The sequence below is a fragment of the Bos grunniens genome, chromosome 18 (genome assembly GCF_055505025.1).
Source record: "Bos grunniens cultivar Pamir isolate PY7600 chromosome 18, Bosgru_T2T1.0, whole genome shotgun sequence".
Classification (NCBI taxonomy): Eukaryota; Metazoa; Chordata; class Mammalia; order Artiodactyla; family Bovidae; genus Bos; species Bos grunniens.
This window is the reverse complement of record NC_141182.1, coordinates 3,002,757-3,026,961: the sequence shown is the minus strand read 5'-3', so window position 1 is coordinate 3,026,961 and position 24,205 is coordinate 3,002,757. Positions and strand designations below refer to the sequence as shown.

General features: G+C 44.2%; 1 protein-coding gene across 9 annotated transcripts; it reads left to right on the top strand.

Annotated features, from left to right (window-relative positions):
* Nucleotides 1-243: 243 nt before the first annotated feature.
* TMEM231 (transmembrane protein 231) lies at nucleotides 244-23,566 on the top strand. Of its 9 annotated transcripts, XM_086349980.1 has the most exons (9): nucleotides 2,607-2,833; nucleotides 2,940-3,109; nucleotides 17,198-17,326; nucleotides 17,924-18,067; nucleotides 20,073-20,154; nucleotides 21,273-21,378; nucleotides 21,740-21,788; nucleotides 22,202-22,262; nucleotides 22,350-23,566. In XM_086349980.1, exons 1-9 carry the CDS (start codon nucleotides 2,695-2,697, stop codon nucleotides 22,433-22,435), a joined length of 966 nt encoding a protein of 321 aa, XP_086206106.1. In that variant the 5' UTR covers nucleotides 2,607-2,694; the 3' UTR covers nucleotides 22,436-23,566. The 9 variants fall into 9 exon arrangements, 8 of the variants coding, with proteins under 8 accessions (XP_086206104.1, XP_086206106.1, XP_086206101.1 ...); XM_086349978.1 differs by lacking the exon at nucleotides 2,607-2,833 and adding an exon at nucleotides 244-681 and having other exon boundaries at nucleotides 21,740-23,566; XR_015145262.1 differs by having other exon boundaries at nucleotides 17,924-18,060; nucleotides 21,740-23,566.
* The last annotated feature ends 639 nt before the right edge of the window (nucleotides 23,567-24,205 follow it).

Genomic DNA, 24,205 nt, shown 5'->3' with positions numbered 1-24,205 from the left:
GAGGGGTGGGGTGTGCAAATCAAGGGTTTGATTTTGAATATATTAAGTGTAAGATGCCCAAGAGACACATCCAAGTAAAGATGTAGAGTAGGTAGATGGATCTATGAATCTCAGATTCAGGTTAGAAGTATTTAAAGCTATCAAATTAGATGAGATCTGCTAGAGAGTAAGACAGCATATTAAAAAGCAGAGATATTACTTTGCCAACAAAGGTCCGTCTAGTCAAGGCTATGGTTTTTCCAGTGGTCATGTATGGATGTGAGAGTTGGACTATAAAGAAAGCTGAGCACTGAAGAATTGATGCTTTTGAACTGTGGTGTTGGAAAAGACTCTTGAGAGTCCCTTGGACAGCAAGGAGATCCAACCAGTCCATCCTAAAGGAGATCAGTCCTGGGTGTTCATTGGAAGGACTGATGTTGAAGCTGAAACTCCAATATTTTGGCCACCTGATGCGAAGAGCTGACTCATTTGAAAAGACCCTGATGCTGGGAAAGATAGAAGGCAGGAGGAGAAGGGGATGACAGAAGATGAGATGGTTGGATGGCATCAATGACTCAATGGACATGAGTTTGGGTAAACTCCAGGAGTTGGTGATGGACAGGGAGGCCTGGCGTGCTGCAGTCCATGGGGTCACAAAGAGTCGGACATGACTGAGTGACTGAACTGAACTGACTAAAGAGAGTGAGTATAAAAATGAAAATAACCTATTTTGCAAATAGAATTAAGCACTGAGGAATGAAGATGGTTGTTAACCCTCTGATAGTGAATCAGTGAAGGAGTTAAAAATTGGACCAAAGACCCCTGCTTCCCTTTACAGAGCTGGTCATTGTGTCCTAGTTCGAAGTATGAGTACACCATCTTACACCTGGAAGAACTTAGTATGCTTCTTAGTGGAGAGATTCGAAGCTCATTAACTTACAAGCACGTTTGTCACCTGATGGTCTCGATGTGCAATGTCTGTCTTCTATCATAACCTATCTTTTTTTTTTTTTTTGCCACATTGTGCGGCATGCAGGAATCTTAGTTCTTAGTCCCCCACCCACCCCCCAGGGATCCAACCCATGCCCAGTGCACTAGAAGCACGGAGTCCTAACCCCTTAACCACCAGGGACTTCCCTTTACCTACCTTCCTGCTGTCTTTTTCCAGTTCACCATTCTAATCGGTTTCTCTGGCTGATGACATTGTCACGTTGGACTGTGGTAAGGGCGCTGTATAGTTTTCCCATATGGGCATGTCTTGACCTCTCTTCTTTGCTAGGATCTCAGCTGTTCTCTTCATCTAAAACCCAATTCTAGGTTATAGTAACTAAACTTATCATGGTAATCATTTTGAAATGTATAGAAATACTGAATCACTATATTGTATAACAGAAACTAACCTAATGTTGTGGTCAATGATTCTTCAAAAACGAACTCATTAAAAAGAGATCAGGTGATTACCCGAGGCAAGGTGGAGGGAGGGGAAAGTTGGATGAAGTCAGTCAGAAGATACAAACTTCCAGTTATAAGATAAATGAGTACTAGGGAGGTAATGTACAACATGATAAATATAATTAACACTGCTTTATGTTGTATATGAAAGAGTAAATGCTAAGAGTTCTCATCACAGGGGAAAATTTTTTTCTATTTCCTTAATTTTTAATCTATATGAGATGAGAGATGTTCAACAAATTTATTGTGGTAATCATTTCATGAAGCATGTAACTCAAATCATTATGTTGTACACCTTAAACTTATACAGTGCTATATGTCAATTATACCTCAATAAAACTAGGAGAAAAACCCACTTCTAGGTTGCTTTCAAAATAGGAGTATCTATGAGTGGATTTCATTCTGAGCACAAACTTCACACTAACTCGGCACTGCAAAGTGATCCTTTAGGGCCTTTTGATGGAGAACTTGGCTGTTGACTACTTAAAAAAAATTCCTTCTGCCATGTTTGAAATACTAGAAAGCAGATGGGATGGGGCGGGAGAAGCATTCAATTAAGTAATCAGTTCAGTTCAGTCGCTCAGTTGTGTCCGACTCTTTGCGACCCCATGGACTGCAGCACGCCAGGCTTCCCTGTGTAACTTTATCTTTGAGGAGGACCACGGCTTCTTCTAAAATATAGCCTAAAGCTTGTGCCCAATCAAGATAGCAAAATATAGCAGAGCTATACAGTATCTTTTTTTTCCCCTCGAACAGCAGGGAGATAGGTCTGTTTCCGTGTCTGCCCTGCTATGGAGTATAGTGAAAGCGATAGAAAATTTAGAAACAAAGGGACCCGGTTTGGTGTTAACCCGGGACCAAGTGTCTAGGACCACGGCCACATTTGTTTTCTGTTTGCCTCCAACGTACGGTGTGCTGTGATTGATTAGACTTAAGTGTACAATGAACCACATTGGGGATTAATATATGTGACTATTAATAAATAGTCAACATTTATGAAAAAACCTTATTTTACAAAAATGTTAACCTCCACGATTTTGACGCACGAAAACGCCCTTTGGGAACGCGCAAGTAAAGCGCGACCAGAGTATACTTGCGGGCCCCGCCCCGTTGCCCCGCCCCCACGGAAGCCCGCCTGCTTGCTATTGGTCGCTCTCCCTGGGCCGTCGGTTGCCGTGGAGATCACGGCTATGGCAACCAGGAGAAGTCATACTAGGTTGAGGCTCCGGAACCGCCGAGGGGCCACGACCCCGCGAACCGCTCATGGCGCTCTATGAGCTCTTTGCGCACCCAGTGGAGCGGGGCTACCGTGCGGGGCTCTGCTCCAAGGCGGCGCTCTTCCTGCTGCTGGCCACCGCGCTCACGTACATCCCGCCGCTTCTGGTGGCCTTCCGGAGCCACGGTGAGTCTGCCCCCCGCCCGGGCCGGTGCGCGCTCCGCAGCGCTACGTGGGTCCCGCGCCGCCTCCCTGACCCCGGTCTCTGCGCCCCGCACTCTTGTTACCTCAGGGTTTTGGTTGAAACGGAGCAGTTACGAGGAGCAGCCAACCGTGCGCTTCCAGCACCAGGTGCTGCTCGTGGCCTTACTAGGATCCGAGCCGGGAGGCTTCCTCGCCTGGAGCACGTTCCCCGCCTTCAACCGGCTGCAGGAGGGTCATCTGCGCGTCCCGCTCGTCTCGGTGAGTGCTTCCCGCCTGCGCCCGGCCGCGCAGACTGGGCTGCGGAGGGGATGGGCGGAGGGCGCGGGCGGGCTGGAGGCTCCGGCCCCTGAATCGGGGGGGCCCGGTGTGCCCCTGAAGGAGTCACGAACCCCAGACCCGAGCTTCTGTTGCCTTTCCTGGGGGCTTGTTTGTTGGTACATTCGGCTTCTCCAAGCCGTCCCCCACCCCGGTTAAGCTGGCTGCTGCTGTCAGCGTCTCTGTTCTCTGCAGAGTCTCCAGCCCCTGGCATTTCCGTGGGCCTGGCCCTTCCTGAGGGAATGGTGGTCGCAGAGTTTGCTGTGTGAGTTGCGTTGTTCATCATTCCCTAAGTCGTGTCCGACTCTATGGTGGTGGTGGTGGTGGTGGTGGTTTAGTCGCTAAGTCGTGTCTGACCCTTGCGACCCCATGGACTGTGGCCAACCAGGCTCCTCTGTCCATGGGATTCTCCAGGCAAGGATACTGGAGGGGGTTGTCATGCCCTCCTCCAGGGGATCTTCCCGACCCAGGAATCAAACCCAGGTCTCCGGCATTGCAGGCAGATTCTTTACCAACTGAGCTATGAGGGAAGCCCCACTCTGCGAGTCCGTAAACTGCAGCACGCAAGGCTTCCCTGTCCTTCACCATCTTCCTGAGTTTGCTCAAACTCATGTGCATTGAGTCAGTGACGCCATCCAACCATCTCATCCTCTGTTCTGGTTAATCACCCCGTTGTGCCTCTCAGCTGTGCGTGCGCCCACTGTCCACAAGGAAAGGGCAGGCAGTTTTAGGCGGACTGATACGTTGACGCCAACGGGCTGATTGGTTAACCGACCTCCAGAATGCCCTGGCCAGGCCCGCCTCCCTGGGCTCACCCCCTTAGGTGCCGCTCAGTCCTGTTGCTGCCTGGGACTAAATGAAGCATTTTACTGTCTGTCATGTAGTATCTGGTTCAAGTTAAAGAGTGCTTCCTTTACAGTCACCCCTTTAAACTCACTTTCTGAAAGCATTTTCCTTTGGAAGTAGGAAAATTCTGGATTTCCTTCTTCCAAAGTTGAATCTCTTTAGGTATCTGAGATGATTGGCCTATATTCAAATTTGTGTAGCTGAAAAAAAAAAAATTCAGACTTTTTTCCCAGTAACTGAATAAAATGGAAAAAAAATTTTTAATGTGACTGGCCATAAATGAATAACCACCAACAAAATATGGTTATGATTACTTTTTATGATTACTTTATTTTTTTTATAATTATAAAAATGCCTGCTCATTGAAAATAGAGTTGCAGGTACATATAATGACATGAAATTAAAGGCTCAGTTTGGTGCATGTATCTAGACTTGTTAATTAACCTTCATTTTAAGGTCTGCTAGGGACTTCCCTGATGGATCAGTGGTAAAAAGTCCACCTGCCAATGTAGGAGGCATGGGTTTGTTCCAGGGGTCAGGAAGATCCCCTGGAGAAGGAAATAGCAACCCACTCCAGTGTTCTTCTCTGGGAAATCCCATGAACAGAGAAGCCTGGTGGGCTATATGGTACATGCGATTACAGAAGAACCAGACACAACTTAGTGACTAAACAACCAAATATTTCATGATATGGAAAGCTGTAATGGATTTACCAGTTTCCTGGTTTTTCATTTTTACTTTTTCACTATTAGAATATCGCAGTGAATAAGATTTTGACTAAATCATACACCTTTAAACTTCAAATTGTGAGGAACTGGAATAGAAGCTGTTTGTTGAAATTACAAAACTACATAGAAAGCTAAGCAAGCAAATAAAATAATTATTAACTCCAGAAAAATAGAAAGGAAAAATAATCAGAGTTATGAATAGTATTTCAGTTCAGTCGCTCAGTTGTGTCTGACTCTTTGCGACCCCATGAACTGCAGCATGCCAGGCCTCCCTATCCATCACCAGCTCCCAGAGTCTACCCAAACTCATGTCCATTGAGTCGGTGATGCCATCCAACCATCTTATCCTCTGTCATCCCCTTCTCACCTGCCCTCAATCTTTCCCAGCATCAGGGTCTTTTCCAGTGAGTCAGTTCTTTGCATCAGGTGGCCAAAGTATTGGAGTTTCAGCTTCAACATCAGTCCTTCCAATGAACACCCAGGACTGATCTCCTTTAGGATGGACTGGTTGGATCTCCTTGCAGTCCAGGGGACTCTCAAGAGTCTTCTCCAACACCACAGTTCAAAAGCATCAATTCTTCAGCGTTCAACTTTGTTTATAGTCCAACTCTCACATCCATACATGACTACTGGAAAAACCATAGCCTTGACTAGATGGACCTTTGTTGGCAAAGTAATGTCTCTGGGTTTTAATATGAATAGGATTTACATAATCATAATTAGGTGAACACTAAATGTTGACTAACCAAAAGAAGAGTTTAACTCTTCTGGGGGTGTGGGCTAGGAAGAGGCAAAGAAAATTAAATCATCCCTCTCTGTGGGAAGACAATAGAGGATGCCTGAAACAGAAATTGAGAAGTGCCAATATGAATGTTATTTAAAGATATGAAGGTACATTTCTAAATAATAAGATAAATGGCGTGAATTTATTTGCCGTGTGGGTGGAAGCCTCCTGGGTTTTTTAACAAACGTTGTTGAACATTTTGATCCTTTAAATGATCAGGTCCTTTAAATTTTTTTTTTCCTTTAAATTTATTTAAAAAATAGAACTGGAATACAGACAAATTTCTTGCAGCAGCTCCTCCCTAATCTTCACACATGGCCCATTCTCATTTGAGGTTCTAATGCCTCTGGGGAAGGTGACTGTTGATGTGAGACCAGCATCAAGGTATGCTTCCTTTTCCCTGTAAACCCACGGTTTCTTTTCCAACAGTAGAAGCAAAGGTTGTTTTTGTTTGTATAGTAAACACAGAAAAAATTAACTTGTTAGTTTTACTCTAGGTTAGCTTTCCCTGTCTTTTAAACTTTGGGTAGAAATTTTTTTTCTTTACATTTGTGTATTCCTATTTATCATATTCTTCTGGGTACTTGAGTCTTTAAGAAATAATCATGAAAACTTAAAATAGTCATGAAAACAAGGATGCAGCATTAGGTTTCATTTATGTGTTCTTTTCACTTGTTTGTCCACCATAAACTGGTTTGGCTCCCCAGTTGGATTACTAGTTAGCTCTTATCTCTGTGACCAGAAGCCACTCCCTTGAGAGCACTGCCCACCAGGCCCCTACTTCTGGTGTGTGTGTGTTGCAATTTTATGAAGCCAAGACTACTTCTTATTTTTATGGTACCCAGAGCTATCAATACTCTTTAGTACTGGGTAATTTTGCACCATAAAACATAAAGCCAAAGTTCCTTTTTCTTAGTCTTTTCCCCTGTCCATTCCAAGCCTGTATCTGTAAGTAAATTATGACCTTGTAATTGGCAATCTTTCACAGTAAATTATTTGCTTCCTTCATGATTGACCTCTTGGTTTGAAAATAGTTTGAAATCATGAGATACAAATAAATGAGTTAGAAGATATAAAAGAAGTACAGGAAAAAAAAGTAAGTAAAAATTCTAGGAGAAAAAGAATAACACAAGTCTACCAGATATTAAACTATACCTTAAAGGTCTAATAAATAAAGTAGTATGGTTTGTAGACTTGTATAAAATATGGAAATGAACCCAAATATGACTAAGGTGGCATTTTTTTAAATATATATATATATATATTTATTTATTTGGCAGTGCCAGGCCTTAGTTGTAGCATGTGGGATCTATTTCCATGACCAGGGATTGAACCCAGGCACCTCTGCATTGGAAGCCTGGAGTCTTAGCCACTGGGACCACCAGGGAGGTCCCCTAAGGTGGCATTTTAAATCAGTGTGTAAAGATGAAGCTAGTCCTCAGAGACTGTATAGCAGAATTAAAGTCCAGACCAAAATTAAATTTAAAATATGAAATCACAAAACTACTGAAACAAATGAGTGAAAACTTTTAGATTTCTGAGTATGACATAAAATCTAGAAGGCATAAAAGAAACTTTTTTGATAAATCCAAGTACATAAAAAATAATTTTAAAACCTGTTGGCCTGGTGAAAACCAAAAGCAAAGTCAAAACACAAATGACAACTAGGGAAAAAAGTTTTACTATTTGTTTCACTTGTAAAGGGCTAATTTTCCTAACATAAAGTGCCTCAGTTCAGTTCAGTCGCTCAGTCGTATCTGACCCTTTTCAGCCCTATGGACTCCAGCACGCCAGGCTTCCCTGTCCATCACCAGCTCCCAGAGCTTGCTCAGGACTCATGTCCATAGAGTCAGTGATGCCATCCAACCATCTCATTCTCTGTCATCTCCTTCTCCTCCTGCCTTCAATCTTTCCCAGCATCAGGATCTTTTCCAGGGAGTCAGTTCTTCGCATCAGGTGGCCAAAGTATTGGAGCATCAGCTTCAGCATCATTCCTTCCAATGAATATTCGGGACTGATTTCCTTTAGGATTGACTGGTTTGATCTTCTTGCAGTCCAAGGGACTCTCAGGAGTTTTCTTCAACACCACAGTTCAAAAACATCAATTCTTAAGCACTCAGCTTTCTTTATAGTCCAACTCTCACATCCTTACATAACCACTGGAAAAACCATAGCCTTGACTAGACGGACCTTGTTGGCAAAGTAATGTCTCTGCTTTTTAATATGCTGTCTAGGTTAGTCATAGCTTTTCTTCCAAGGGGCAAGCATCTTTTAATTTCATGGCCGCAGTCTCCATCTGAGATGATTTTGGAGCCCAAGAAAATAAAGTCTGTCACCGTTTCCATTGTTTCCCCATCTATTTGCCATGAAGTGATGGGACCAGATGCCATGACCTTTGTTTTTTGAATGTTGAGTTTTAAGCCAGCTTTTTAACTCTGACCAACTGCCTAGTTTTGAAAATGGGTAAAGAATATGGACAGTTCATAAGAAGATGAAACATGCCACTGGATAAAAAAATCTTGTACACAACCTAAAAGTTGACAGTTATAATTTATAACAGGTATACTGAGGACTTCAAGCCCGGGAGGCTGCATCTCAAGTAACCCTGAGGAAACTGCTCAGAGGAGGCGAGGGAGGAGCTAAGATACTTAGGATAATTTGCAACAAAGGGCAAGTAGTAGGAACAAAGAGAAAAAAAGTGAAGTTGCTCAGTCTTGTCCGACTCTTTTCGACCGCATGGACTGACTCCTCAGTCCATGGAATTTTCCAGGCAAGAGTACTAGAGTGAGTTGCCATTGCCTTCTCCAAGGGATCTTCCCAACTCAGGGATCGAACCTGCATTGCAGGCAGACACTTTACCTTCTGAGCCACCAGGGAAGATCTTGAATAAAGGAGAACTACATCTCAAGTTAAGAATTTAAGGCCTTTGTATGTATGGGAAAATGCAAGAATTCGGGCTCAGTGAAATCAGTCCTTGGATATGTACCTCACTTATCTGGGGCCAGTATTCTGTGTTTTCACATCCCGAGTTTCCTCAGGGCTCACCTTCGATGGTGGCTGTAATAGCTGAGGACTGTGATATCCTGTGTTTACTGATACAGCAAGCAATATTCTATTTCTCCACAAATAACTCTTAAACATATGAAATCACACTCATAATTAGGGAGATGCAAATTCAGGATAATTGAGATATCTTTTTTTTAATCTATCAAATAGGCAAAAATTAAGGTTTCCTAGCACCATGGGCAAGATGCATGCAAGCACTCCTGTATATCACTGGTGGGAGTGTAGAGTGTAGAGCATCTTTGAGAAACTGATTATCCATATTTGTCAAAATTACTGATTCATATGCCCATTTTTACTTCTAGTAAGGTATCTTAAGGTTTGTGCACACATATGAAATGACATTTGGAAAAAGGTGCTCATTGCAGCATTGTCTAATATCAAAAGATGGCAAGCAACTTATATAGTAATAGAAGACTCATTTTAAAAATTGTGTTACATCTACCTAGTGGAACAGATAGCTTTCTTTTTGAATGAAGTTAGATTTATATATACGTGGTGCTTAGTTGCTCAGTCATGTCCAACTCTTTGCTACCCCATGGACTGTAGCCCACCAAGCTCCTCTGTCCATGGAGATTCTCCAGGCAAGAGTACTAGAGTGGGTTGCCGTGCCCAACTCCAGTGGATCTTCCCAACCCAGGGATTGAACCCAGGTCTCCCAAATTGCAGGCAGATTCTACACCATCTGAGCCACCAGGGAAGCCCAAGAATGCTGGAGTGGGTAGCCTATCCCATCTCCAGGGGAACTTCCTGACCCAGGAATTGAACCGGGGTCTTGTGCATTACAGGCAGATTCTTTACCAGCTGAGCTACCAGAGAAGCCTGGATTTATATATACTGATACAGAATTACTCCAAGAGAAATTTGTTAGTATCAAAAACAAAAATTGTATATAATATGCTTCCATTTGTATAAAAATAGAAAAATATATATATGAATGTGTATATTTGCATATTCATACATGCCTGCTTCTGCTATCTCTGCTGCTGCTGCTAAGTCGCTTCAGTCGTGTCCGACTCTGTGCCACCCCATAGACGCCAGCCCCCCAGGCTCCCCCGTCCCTGGGGTTCTCCAGGCAACAACACTGGAGTGGGCTGCCATTTCCTTCTCCAATGCATGAAAGTGAAAAGTGAAAGCGAAGTTGCTCAGTCGTGTCCGACTCTTAGCGACCCCATGGACTGCAGCCCACCAGGCTCCTCCATCCATGCTATCTCTGGAAGAATTCAAAAGAAGCTGACAACATTGATTACTCTGGGGGAGGAACTTAGATTCAGTGGGAGAGAAATCTTTTCACTAAATAGCCTTTTGTTCCATGGAAATGTAATATATATTGAAGATTTTTAAATTACTGATAAAGTGACAATTTTTAAAGGAAAAATTTAGAAAGTGCCTTGTTAAACAAAAGCAAACCAAAAAGCAGTAAAAAAGCATTTAAAAGCAGATAAGTATATAAAGTGGCAATTACTTAGGAAAATAGTTTGCAGTTCCTCAAAAAGTTAAACATGTGTCCCAGCATCCCTACCCCTAGGAAGTTGTGTACCTCAGAACTGAGGACAGTCTACACAGAAACTTGTGCACAAATATTGATAGTAGCCTCATTGATAATAACAATAACAATTTTTTTAAAAAGTGGAAACAACTCACATGCCCATCAGTGAGTGAATGGACAACAAAATGTGTTATAGCCATACAATAGATCCCTCAACCACAAAACGGAATGGAGTCATGATACAGGCTACAACATGGGTGACCTTTTTTTACTCGGTGAAAGAATCCAGCCACAAGACAATACGTATTGTCGGATTCCGTTTAGATGGAATGTTCAGGACAGACACATCTGTACAGACAGAGGTAGCTTAAGGATTCGGAAACGTGGGGAATTAATTGGCACAGAGGAGAGACAGAGAAAGTGACTGCTAATGAGTATGTGACTACTTTTTGGGCTGATAGAAGGTTTTGAAATTGGAGTTAGTGGTGATAAGTCACCCAACTTTGTGAATATACTAAAATCTACTGAATTGTATTGATAGGAAAAGGGTGAATTTTATGATATGTGAATTATGTCTCAGTTTTTTTAAAAGTGGGTAGGCAAAACCCTGGTAATGTGCTTACAAACCATAGTAATACACATTGATATACATTTACTGTGCCTCTGGCATAAGCTAAGCATTTTATCATTAGGTAACACATTTAAATTTGTCTACGTAGTACTTGGCCTTTAACAAGTATTTAGTAAAGTGTTAGCCATTAATTTTTTTTTACATATTACATTATCTCTGAAGCTCACAGGAACCTTTTGAGGTAGAGGCTATACCCCAGTTTTACAGATGAGAAGAATGAGACTCAGAGAATTGACATAATTTCTGGCTCTCAAGTGAGCAGTCAGAACTACAGCTCATATTCCATATCTTGTTCCCTATCTTGGACTCTTGTTCCGTATCTTGGACTCTTCACCCTTAGTGCAGCAAAATGCTTTTCTGACTCTGAAGATGAAGGTAGACTGACTACAGCCTGTCCAAGAAAGTGCCAAAAAGTGTAAGAAGCAGTGGTTTTAGATCAAAGTTTTGACCAAATGCTTGAAGGTGGCTTTGCAATTGTTAACTTGGGAAAATGCCTTGGAAGTCATGAATGGTCAGTTCACCTTGCTTTGCTTCTGCTTTGGTCAGTTCACCTTGGACAGCGTCTTGATGCTTTTCATGCTTGAGAGAAGAAAAAGAGCACAGAATGACCTGTTTCCCTCAACGAGCCTGACTTGGTTCTTTAAGCATCTGTGACTCTGAGAATGTGGGGCTGAAGGCTGTAGGAGGGTGCAGGGAGATGAGTGGAGAGGACTGGGTATCAGACGTGTTTTTGCATGTCTCTGAAATCGGAGTGTGTCTGCCTGACAGTGGCATCGTACAGTAGCTATTAACCGGCTTGTCAGCTGAAGACAGGCTTGTCTGGGCTTCTTTGCCTGCGCTTGCGCAAACATCAGATGTGCCAGCACCAAAACTGGTAGAAGGGACATGAGCAACTTGAAAGAAAGCCCCGGAGGGACTTCCTTGGCGGTCCAGTGGTTAAGAATCCCCCTCTCAGTGCAAGGATGAGAGTTGGATCTCTGGTCTGGGAACTAAGATCCTGCACGCAGGGGACAGCAACTGAGCCCCCGAGCCACAAGTACTGAGGCCTCGTGCTGCAACTGAAGACCCCGCATACCACGACTAAGACATGGTGCAGCCAAAAATAAGTAACAGAAGAAGCGTTCTAAAAAAGAAACAATAATAAAGCATTTAACCCTAAGAACCAATTAAGAGGCAAGGAAGGGAAAGTTCAAGAGGCCCTTTAAAGTAGGACAGTTCCACATAATTGGAAAGCCTGCTTTAAAACTCAGACCAATGGATTTTATTTCCCTTTGTGAATGTTGTTGTAGATGGTCTAACACCAGTGTGCTGCATGGTACAAAGGACGAAACTGCTTAGAGAAGTATGGATAATACTGAGTCAAAAAATGATTCGAAAGAATCAAAATGTAGAGAAGTTTTAAGAATCCCTGGATCAATTTATTTTACGTATATTTTTCTATGTACATAAATATGATATATTAATATGCCTAGATCTAAAAGCTCTTCCAATGAGTATAAAATAAATTCCCTGAGTGATTAGAAAGCACTGTCACACAGTAGTTTAGGAAGTATTTTTGCTTTCTTGAGCGAAGTTGCTCCAATCATATCTTGACTCTTTGTGACCCTGTGGACCGAAGCCTCTCAGGCTCCTCTGTCCCTGGGATTGATTTTCCAGGCAAGAATATTGGAGTGGGTTGACATGCCCTTCTCCATACCCTTAGATTCATTGAAGTATAGGTAGCAAGGATTTTAGAAGTCTAGGAGACAATGGAGTAGTGGTTCCTACTTTGCTGGAGAGCCAAAGACTGGTGTCAAAGAGCATTTTCACTATAAAAAGAAAAAGTGGGACACCCCAATGATGACAAGTATATGGTAAAGTGGACACAGGTATAAACTAGGAAATTAAATAAAAGAATATGACCCAAAGAATAAAAGGTATGCGACTTCCCTGGTGGTCCAGTGGTTGAAAGTCCGCCTGCCAATGCAGGAGACATGGATTCGATCCCTGGTCTGGGAGGATCCCATGTGCTGCAGGGCAACTAAGCCCTTGTACTGCAATGACTGGAGCCCTTGCATCTGGAGCGCTTGCTCTGCAGAGAGAGAAACCACCGCAATGAGAAGCTCGTGCACTGCAACTAGAGAGCAGCCCCTGCTCGCTGCAACTAGAGAAAGCTTGTGCCTAGCAAAACCCAGAGCAACCCAAAAGTAAGTAAATAATTTTTTTTAAAAAAGAACAAAAGGTATGAAAACAAGCAAGAGCCAAATAAAATTCCAACAAACTATCAAATAGTGTAGAATCCCTGATGAGGAAAAAATGTTCCAAGTCAGGGCACTTTGAAAACAATGGCACTAGTTAAATTCACAGCTGCGCTTACAGTCAGATGCTTTGCTGGCTATGAGGTCTTGTCTCAGCTCCCAACCCACCCCTCTCCTTTGTGGCGCTCATGTTGAGATACCGAAACCCACATTCTCCTCTGACAAATGGCTGCCTGTTAGGTTCTGCCAGTAGGAGGCATGGTAAGCTTTGTTCTGGAGTGGCAGAAAACCAGAAATTGCAACCAGGGTGAAGAACCATCACAGGCTTGAAGCAAACAGGCATACATCCTTCCTCCAGCCTTACTGACTGGCTCCATGGGTTCTCCTTCCAAGCTCCAAAGCCATCAGCCCTCCCTTTTTGAGGTCTGAGTCCCAGCTCCTTGAGGCGTCCCAGCCTCTTCCTTTTCTTCTCCAGCCCTAGGCAGTCATCCTGCAAAAAGTGTCCCTTTTTTTGCCTTTTTTCTCCCACTAATGCCTATGTTATCAATTATCCCCTATACTAAATTCCCCTGTTAAAAATAGCTTGATTTTGTTTTTTTCTTTCTGATTGGACCCTGATCGATACATTTGGACTGATTGGCATTGACTAGATCCAGCAGTGCCTGCCTGTATTTATCTATCTAGTATGTTAGTATTGGTTTCACAGATATCTGTAGAGGATTAACCTGTTTTAACCCCAGAAATCTTTGAAATTAGCGTTCTTACTGGCTGTTACAGAATCAGGAGTCAGCAAACGTAAGTCTCAACCCCAGTTGCGTCATTGGGTTCCATACCCTGTTTGGACCTCAGTGTAGTTATAGAAAGAGTATGATAGTACCTACCTCTCTAATTATTGCTAGTTATTATTAGTAATAAAACTTCTTGGGTATGCAGAGGAATGAGACAGGACAATCTGTGGATATAAAGATTGCCCCAAGTTCACATATACCTTATAGAAATAGGGGGATGGTGAATTCTCTTAGCCAGACACATCCATTGGATTTTAGTTACTAATCTTGAACCTGTGTTAAAGAAGTATTAGCTGTTTGAATACCTACCTTTGTAGCCGTTGGATTTTGTATTAAGCTTCATTTAAAGTAAATGGAATTGGGATTTCCCTCATGGCTCAGTAGTAAAGAATCCACCTGCCGATGCAGGAGACACAGGTTCAATCCCTGGTCTGGGAAGATCCCACATGCTGCAGGGCAGCTAAGCCCGGGCTCCACAAATATCAGCCTGTGCTCTAGAGCCTAGGAACCGCAACGCTGAAGCCCGAATGCTCTAGAGCCTGCGCTGTGCAACAAGAGAAGCCACCGCAAGGAGAAGCCCATGCTCCGCAACTAGAGAGCAGCCCCCACTCACTGAAGCTAGAGAAAAGCTCGCAAAGCAACGAAGGCCCAGCACAGCTAAATAAATAAATATGATTTTTTTTAAAAGTAGGTGGAATTAAATGACTGAGCCCATCCGTGGTCCAGGTGATAGCACAGCAATGTAACCCACCTTACCAGCCTCAGGGGAGCGAGAGTCTTACTTGGTGACAGGTCCTCTGTGAGGAGGGCATGGCAATCCACTCCAGTATTCTTGGCTAGAGAATCCCATGGACAAAGGAGCCTGGCGGACTACAGTCCATGGGGTTGCAGAGTTGGACATGACTGAAGCACCTTGGCACGCATGCAGCTCTGTGGGAGAGGCATCATTTGCACACTCACTCATCGCCATGGCTCTGTATCAGCCTCGTCTTTCACTGTCTCCAGCTCATGAACTCTGCTCAGCTCCACTGGCCTCATCTCAGCCTCGTAAACGCTGACCCACTTTCACCCAGAGCACGTGCGTTTTGTTAGCCTGGGTTAGTCCTCCTCAAGATGTTTCTGTACCTCATCACCTCACTTCATCTGACTTCTCGGACAGTCAGGTATTCCTGAATACCTTCTATATAAATTTCTGTTAAATTCCACCCTGACCATTCTCTGATTTTAGCTTGCTTCACTTTTCCCTGTGGCATTTAGCACTGCCTGACGTCAGCACATTGTTCACTGACTTACACTCTGCCTCCCTGGCTGGGAATGGAAGCTCCACTGTGGTGGGGACTTGGTCCATTTTGTTTGCCACTCTATTCCCAGAACCTGAAGCAATGCCTGGCACCTCTGGGACATAGTAGGCCCTCAGAAAATATTTGACAGGTTAATGAGCAGATTTAACAAGCAGACACCAATTATGGTGCTATACCAGATCTCTGCCCTCTGTGAACCTGGAGTAAAAGCATGCTGGTTGTTTTGCAAAAAGATCTTTCATAATCAACATCTGCTCCTTGAGTTTAAGTCTGGACATTTTAGTCCTGGAAACAGGACCAGATTTCAAGTCAGATATGTGGCTTCATATCCTGTCTTTACCAGTACTAGCTGTACTCCATAAATCCTTTAATCTCCCTGAGACTTGATTTTCTCATATATGCAATGGGAATAGTAGTTGCTCTGCTTACCTTTGACTGATTGTAAAGGTCAAATGAAATGTGTCTCTCCCTCTGGGACTCTGAGAGTTCAGATTCTTCTGGCATTTCCCTCCTGACCACTGTCCTTCCTCTCTCGAAAGCTGTTGATCTTTGTCTTCCTTTATGACCCTCAAGATCCAGAAAAGCTATGGATCTACCACAGAGAGGTAACCTGACTTTGTCTTCCAAGTCTTCCCAGATATCAGCTGAAAAAAAAAAAATGCTCAGGAAGACAAGGCAGCCTCTTTTCCATCCTACTCATAATTGCTGATACATAGTTGCCTCAGTAACCTGATCATCAGCCCTGGTAACAGATATCCCTGTGCTGCACCTGCAAAGCCGACAGAACGAGACAGAGAAAATAGTATCCAACAGAAGAGAGACGGTAGACTTCTCTATAACAAGGCCCAGGATAAGGACATTATTGTCTAGAAGGAAAGAAATGATTGAAAGGTTCTGAAAACTGAGATAACTCCATCTCAAGCAACCTTATTAGCCTGAAAAAGAACAAAGAATCTCTTCCCCCACATAAAGGTATGGAGGAGAACCACATGACTCAGTAGATGGGGAATCAGGGAGGAATATGCTGATACACCATCGCGGAGTCCTTCTGGGAGCCTACGGAAAGGATCAGTTGTAACAGCGAGGTCCAGAGTTGCGCCACGGAATCATGTCCCCAGTGATCACATCTCAGTGACCGTCTCTCCTGCTCGTCCTCTTAGGGTCACTGTGAGGCAAGACTGGATTCTGGCGGTTTTTTATGAGCTGTAATCTGTCTTTCTCCCTCCTTGGATCTCTGTTCTCAACTGCTTTCATGTCACTAATTTATAAAGTACCTATGGAGTCTTCGGAGAAGGCGATGGCACCCCACTCCAGTACTCTTGCCTGGAAAATCCCATGGATGGGGGAGCCTGGTAGGCTGCAGTCCATGGGGTCGCAAAGAGTCAGACATGACTGTGCGACTTCACTTTCACTTTTCACTTTCATGCATTGGAGAAGGAAATGGCAACCCACTCCAGAGTTCTTGCCTGGAGAATCCCAGGGACAGGGGAGCCTGGTGGGCTGGCGTCTATGGGGTCGCACAGAGTCGGACATGACTGAAGCAACTTAGCAGCAGCAGCAGCATGGAGTCTTACTGCCTTAATGATTTTACTTAACTTTCTTTTTGATTGTACTGATTGGTACTAAAAGATACACCACATTTTAAAGCCCTGACATCAATCCAACGTTGAGAATCTGAAGCAAAGACATCGTGGTTAAAGAACATACAAACAGCCTGGTGTTTTCTGCTGAGTCTGTTTGGGAAATGCAGAATGGCTGGGATTTTTTCGAAATCTGTTCTTAGGTGCTATTTAAACCTTCCCTATAAATTCAGGCATATTTCTTAAAAGGAAAGAAAATACCAGCAACAAAACAAAAAAGATCAAATGAGACAACTGAAAAAGAATAATACATCCAGATGTTACATTGCTTTTATTGCTGCTTCCAGGTCCCAACCAGTTTGGCCCTAGAATGTTTAGAAGTGCAAGTGTGCACTTCAGGGGCCATGTCTCTTTCCCCAGTACTGATCCACCTATAACTATTTAATGTTCTCTTTTTTCTTTCAGTGAGAGATACAATGCCTGTGTGTGGCAGAGTCTCTGTGTGTGTCCAACATACTCCACGCTGTGGAGTCCTCCTGGACTTATTAAGGACCAGGGTCATCAGCCTTTTTTGGATTTCCTAGGCTAGAGAAGAAGACAGGAACCAGGATGGGAAAATGGACATGTTGCATTTTAAACTGGAGCTTCCCCTGCAGTCCACAGAGCAGGTTCTAGGTGTTCAGCTCATCTTGACTTTCTCCTACCAACTGCATGTGAGTTATCTCCTTTTTGTCTTTCTTTTTTTCATAGTTTGTTTTTTTTTAACTCTTTATTTATGTTTTGGCTGCTCTGGGTCTTCGTTGCTGCATGTGGGGTTTCTCTAGTTGTGGTGAGCGGGGGCCACTCCTCCTCGCGGTGCGAGGGCTTCCTTGATTTGGAGCGCGGCTCTGGCTTTAGTTGTTCTGCAGCGTGTGCAGTCTTCCGGACCAGGGATCGAACCCGTGTCCCCTGTATTGGCAGGCAGAGTCTTATCTACTACACCACCAAGGAAGTCCTCCCTTTTGACTTTCAATAGAACAGAGCCCCCCCTTTCTGATTTCTGGGAAAACTCACACTGCAGATGATTCTTTGCAGAAGTGTCATTTAGGATTTAGCTGCCAAAGTTAAATTTGAATGTTTTTCGTGAAGGTCACATTAATTTCCGTGAGCTATTAAGAGCTCCAGGGGTTCTGGGCAGAGCGCTTCCTGCATGGCTAAGCTCAGCACTAGGGGGACACCTTAGGCTTCAACCACAGATGAGTGATGCTCAGAACCTGGAACCATTCGGATCTGACTGAAATTGATATGGTCTCTCTTTCTAATGATTTCAGAGGATGTCGACATTCGTGATGCAGAGCATGGCGTTTCTCCAATCCTCCTTCGCTCTTCCGGGGTCCCAGTTATATGTGAATGGAGACCTGAGGCTGCAGCAGAAGCAGCCCCTCGGCTACGGTGGCCTAGACGTCCGGTACAACGTAGGGACGCTTCACTCTGCCCATCTCTTTTGCTTCTGTATTGTATTGTTTATCAAGTGCTTTGAAGAGGGAGCAAGTAACATTGGAAATAGCACTTCTCTGTGAGTGGCACAGAAAAGGATCTCTGAGGAATTCTTTCCGTGAATCCTTTCGAAATATGGAGACAGATATCCCTGTTTACATCTTCAAAAAAAGAGGGAGAAGAATCTTTGTCTTTATCTAAGAACTGAATTGTTTGTAGTTTTGGGGTTTGCACACACACACACACAGTGTATTCCACGTGATCTTTCTTTGCTAAGCTTATAACATCGGCCAGCCCCGAGGTAAGAGGTTTAACTGCATCATCTCATCCAGTTATCACACAGCCTCATGAGACGCCTCTGGTGCCGTTCCCTGGTCTCCAGCTGCTGTCCTGTCTCCGTCCCCCTTGCTCCTTTCTAGCCCCGGGGTCCATTTTGCTGTTCCTCAAACCTACGAAGCAGCTCCTGCCTCAGGGGTTTTGCACTTAGCTCTTCCTCTACTGAGTATCCACGTCACTTACCCTACTGCTCCGTCTGGACCCTGTTCAAAGCTCCTGAGCACAGTCCTTGCTTGACACGCTTCTAAAGAACATCCACCTGTCCCTCCAGCATCGCTCACCCAGGTTTACTCTTCTTACCTTCACCTGAAATATGAAAGGGAGGTTTCCAGTTTGTTCATTTGCCATCTCCCTCAGCGGTAAAGGGGCTTCCCTTGTGGCTCAGCTGTAAAGAATCCGCCTGCAATGCGGGAGACTGGGGTTCGATCCCTGGGCTGGGAAGATCCCCTGGAGAAGGGAACGGCTACCCACTCCAGTACTCTGGCCTGGAGAATCCCATGAACTGTATAGTCCATGGGGTCCAAAGAGTCGGACACGACTTTCAGCGGTGAAAGCCCTGCTGTCTTCTGTGTTCTCTCGACCCAGTGCTTAAAACAGTGCCTGCCCATAGTAAGCACTCAGAATTGATAAGAGAATGAACTCTCACTTCACACATGAGGAAACTGGAGCCTCCAGGGATTGATTAATTTTCCCAAAGCCCACAGAGCCATGAACGGTCTATCTGAGACCAGGACTCATGCATCCCATCACTTATCGCAAACCTTTATATTATCACAAGGAGGCCCATATAATTTGGGCTACTTCTGAAACTTAATAGGAAATGTTACCAGTTATTATAACCAGGACTGTCCCAGATAAACTGGGATTCATGGTCACCATAACCATAACTATTATCAACATACTATTTTTTTTTAAGGAGGGAATATAAAATATAAATTTAATGTGCTGTGCTGTGCTTAGTTGCTCAGTCTTGTCTGACTCTTTCCGACCCCATGGACTGTAGCCCACCAGGCTCCTCTGTCCATGGGGAATCTCCAGGCAAGAATACTGGAGTGGGTTGCCATGCCCTCCTCCAGGGGATCTTCCCGACCCAGGGATCAAACCCAGCTCTGCACACATTGCAGGCGGATTCTTTACCATCTGAGCTACCAGGGAAGCCCATGTTAGATTATGTCAGGAATGTGATACTAGAGAACAGCTCTTTCTCATCTTCAAAGGGTTATGTGCTTATTACTATGTGCACTTTATCGTCTTTCCATTTCTGCATTTCAAAGAGATCAATTAGGGAGCATCCAGACAAAAGCAAGAAAAAAGACAAAGGGGTTGAAAATGTAGTCTCTTAGAAAAAATGAGAAGACTCATTTCTCCCATTGGAATAGAGAGGGGAATTATATAAGTAGCTTTAAAACCTGTGAAAGATGGATATTGACCCCTTGTTTCCTTCCCTCCAGAAAGAAAGACTGAAAGTAAATGACTTAAATTGTTTCAAAAGAGTTCGTTCATTTTTGAAGAAAATATTATCGATGCTGGAATAGGCCCCCAAGCACAAGAGGGTGGTCTCTGAGATCAGCCTGGGTGGGAAGGGGGTAGAAAAACCAAGAGTGCACGTCGCTTGTGTGCTCACACTACGCCCTCCCGTGCGTCCAGGTGTCTGTCATCAACGGGACCAGTCCGTTTGCCAGTGACTACGACCTCACCCGCATTGTTGCTGCCTATCAAGAAAGGAACGGTGAGTTGTGTGGACAGCTCATCCATCTGCTTCTCAAGGACTTTGCAGGTTAATGAAAGTATTAGAGAGAAACAGAATTAGAGCCCTTGTCATATGAAAATGTCGAAACCAGTGAATGCTCAGCTATGGAAGGTGAACAGGTTGCTCAGAATTTGTTCTTTTCCTCCTGATCCAGAGACCTACACCCTAACTATCCTCTGCACTGCTCCTCTGGTCCAGCAGGTTGGTGCCAATTCACTGCCGTATTTGTCCCACCACTGGTTTGGTGGATTTATGTGTATAGGTATGTGAGTTGCTTCCCACACCACACCTGTAAGAAAAGCCAAAGACAAGTTGCTCTCCATAGTGTTCAGATGGAAACAGGGAACCTGAGTGACTCACCACATGTCAGCAGCTGAAGAAGGAGAAAGCACCCAGGATTCTGGCTGAAAGGCAGATGGTGACCAGGGCTTCCAAGAGGCAAGACCATCAGGTCGTCCCTGAGTGTGCGCTTGACTCAGCATATCTGGCTGCTTGGTGGTCTGAGGTTTCCTCTAAAAGAATCTAAAGCATTGCTTGGCAACCAGACATCATAGATGGGATGCACAGACATTTAACAAGTCAGGGGACCACAATTCCAGTATTTCTTTCTGGTTTTATGTAATACATGAGCAGATTTATTCCAAAAATAAAGGAATTTTAGAACACGACTTAAAAACATTTATCTGCAAATCAACTTTTCTTAATTCCTTCCAGTCATTGTCCATATGCAGAGTTTTTATACAGCTCCTGTCACAGTTTAGAGACAGTTTTTTGTCTTCTGTACTTTGTAATATAAATATTTCCCCCACACCACTAGAAAGTTTTCATTGGTTTTCTTTTTAGAGGTAGCATAGTATTCCTTTGCTTAGCCATTTATTTGCTTAGACAGTTGTAGAACACAGTTTTTAACATCCTTTGACAAGTGTTTTAACAAATACTATGTGAGCAGCTTTGAACATTCAATTTGTCTTTTGAATTATTTCTTTGGAATGTGTTCTGAAGTGCAGAGTTGGCCTGAGAGGTCAGAGTATGTTACAGCCCTCAATATTTTACTGCCAAAGAGAGCATTCACAGATTAACTCCTGACTGTGTTGCAGTAACCACCATCCTGACTGACCCCAGCCCCATCTGGCTGGTGGGAAGGGCCGCAGAAGCGCCATTTGTGGTTAATGCAGTCATCCGATACCCCGTGGAAGTCATTTCATATCCTTTCTGTTAAAGGGCCAACAGTAGCTGGGTTTCAAAAAAGAAAAGAAGGATTCCTCAGATGTCTCAAGAGGGAACAGATGTGGGAAGCCTCAGACTGGAAATTGCTGCAGTGGTAGTCCCCCACAAATGACTGTCTGCAATTCATACGGGAAAAAAATATTCATTTCCTGTTCATATGTCCTTTTGAGCAATTCTTCTAGGTCAGAATCATACATATTTATATCTTAATAATCTTTGATTGTCTCTTTTATCTTAAGGGTATTTGAAACATTTTTTGTGATTTTCTGTATAAACTAACCCTTTGGTGTAACATGTATGTAGCAAATGTCATCTGTGACTCCTTAACTGTTTGTACTTATCTACCAGGATTCTGGGAAATGATCAAGTTTGCGTGGATCCAGTATGTCAGTATCCTACTTATCTTCCTGTGGGCGTTTGAAAGAATCAAAAGATTTGTGTTCCAAAATCAGGTGGTGACCACAATCCCTGTAACAGCTATGCCCCAGGGAGAACTGTATAAGGAGCATTTATCATAAGAAGACCCTTTCTGAAAACTCTAAGCAAGACCGTGGCCACCTCGCTGTTGTCTTCTGAGAACTACTGTCTTACGAAATTTCTGAAGAGAGTCCGTGGACACTTGCCCCCATGTGTGCTTTTCCCATCAGAGACAAAGAACAATCCTTTCTAATTTTCCTCTACACAAATTCTATATCTTCGAAGCATCTGCAGAGATAATCAGGGACTAGTTTGTTTGTAGAAATGTTTCTGAGGGTTCCTGAAGGCTATAATTTGCTTTTGTTTTTGTTTTTCGCCTCAGACTTGGATCTCGGGAGGAAACTACAGTCAGTTCAGACAGCTTGGAAAGAGTCCCATCTCTGGTGAAGCAAAGACTTTTCCTCTCTTGAACTGAGAAGCATGCCGTGTATTTCTTACCCCTGTTGTAAACCAGGTTTTCCTCTTTGCAGGGCCCTCTGGGGATAGATACGCAATCATCAGCACTTTCCACTCCTGGGCGTCTAAATTTCCCCTCAGCACTGGTTTCCAGAACTGAGAGGCCTTTAACCAGCGATCTGGAGGGGGAGAGGGGAGCGCTCTGAGCACATGTGCGCGCGGGCGGGCGCCGTGAGGACACGCGGCCCGGCGTCCACCTGCCGCGTCGAACAGACGGGGGTCTGTGGCAGCCCCGCCAAGCAGCCCTTGATCCCGCCCGCCGGGGCCGGCGCTTGGCCTCGGGCTGAGCCCTGGAATAGCAGGCCGCGGTCAGCAGGGCTGCTGCGGGCACAGGCCCTCCGCGACTGTGGGGGAGTAAGCCGTGCAACAACAGGTCCTTTCTCCCTGGCCCTCGCCCAGCAGGCTGCACGCTTGCAACTCCCAACTCCTCGGCAGCCCTCCCCTGCTTGAAAGGGACGCGACAGAGGAGCTGCTGTTGCTATTGGCTCCTGCCGCCTGACAACCACAGAGGTTACTTGGAGGGCTAGCGGGAAGCCCGCGACTTGGGTTTCCTCTGGCTCAGGAACAGGGTGCCCATCACAGTGGGCCGCTTTGGGGAGGCACACAAGGAGCAGGGAAGGCCCAGAGGATGCCAGCCGCGCAGCCCATTCCGGGCCTGGCCATTAGCAGAATGACACGCAGTTCAGCCGGATCACCCTCGTGACTAAGTGAGCGTCTGCTAAAGAGACCCGGAATGGGCCTCTGTCATACGTGGAACAGGGATTTTCCATTCGCACTCCAAGGACCGCTGGACCTGCTTTATGATCCCGTGCTTTCACTGACATTGGAAGGACACGCCTTCTGAGAACCGCACTTCACACCCATCCACACACACCTCTGAGTTTTTATTTCCAAAGCACCTTTTCTTCCAGGCTGCCAAAATAAGAACTTTGCAAACAAAGCTGTTTTGAAGTATTTAAGCACAAAAAGATCCTAACACTGGTCCCTCTGCCTTTTCTTTTAATATTTTGAGCTGTTTATATGCCTAGAGTTTTTTGGTTTTTGTTTTCTTCCTTGAGATTTAAATAAAAAAGAGTTTCTGGTTTGAATCATCAAAAGGTAATGAAATACAGAAAGAGCTGAAGATGTATGTCAACATGGCTTCATATTTTATTAAATTATTCTTCATGCCAAACATGTACAAAGAACCATGATGTTTTGTAAATTTATAATTAAAATGTTCAAACTGGAAGGTTCCATGTGGCTCTTTAGAGTGGGAGTGTATTTGGAAAAGGGAGGATGGGGAAGGCAGAAGTTGTGCCCACTTCTCCTGGTTATTCACCAGCAGCCTTGCTTTGCCAGGGCTCTGCCCAAAGACCTTGGAGCTTTTGTTAACTCTTTGGCAAAAGCCTTCTGGCCCCACCCCAAGTAAATGTGAGTTTTTGGTGGAATCCACATGACATGTGAAAATCATGGGCTGGAAAATTACAACTGCTTCTGGTGAATACCAGATTGTTTACAGATCAGATGTTAGTGGCTTCTGAAGATGAACCACACATATAGTTGCAGGAAAAAGGTGGGGAGATACACAGAAGTTTATCAACTGGGCTGTAACCCATAGCTGTGTCAAAGTCTAAGACAATATCTGGCAGGGGGGAATCTCTTACCTTGCCAAATGATTATCCAGTTTCTATTTGAATCAGGTGAGGTCCCATCATCTAAGAATAATAAAGCAATTAATAAAGCTTTCTTTCTTTCTCTTCATGTTCATGCTTTGTAAAAGAAGTTTTATTTCTTTGTGGCCACGTAAGTTCTAAATGCCTATGGGAGGAAACGTGTAATTACAGAAACCTAAAGAAAATGAGTTGTCTGTAAATTGCTCTCTTGGCAT

What these genes read in the sequence shown, in the direction of transcription:
- TMEM231 (XM_086349980.1), top strand. Translation starts at nt 2,695, where the DNA reads ATGGCGCTCTATGAGCTCTTTGCGCACCCAGTGGAGCGGGGCTACCGT. An exon ending in GCCTAGACGTCCGGTACAAC is followed by an intron (nt 18,068 to 20,072) that starts GTAGGGACGCTT and finishes CCGTGCGTCCAG; the next exon opens with GTGTCTGTCATCAACGGGAC. An exon ending in TGCCTATCAAGAAAGGAACG is followed by an intron (nt 20,155 to 21,272) that starts GTGAGTTGTGTG and finishes ACTGTGTTGCAG; the next exon opens with TAACCACCATCCTGACTGAC.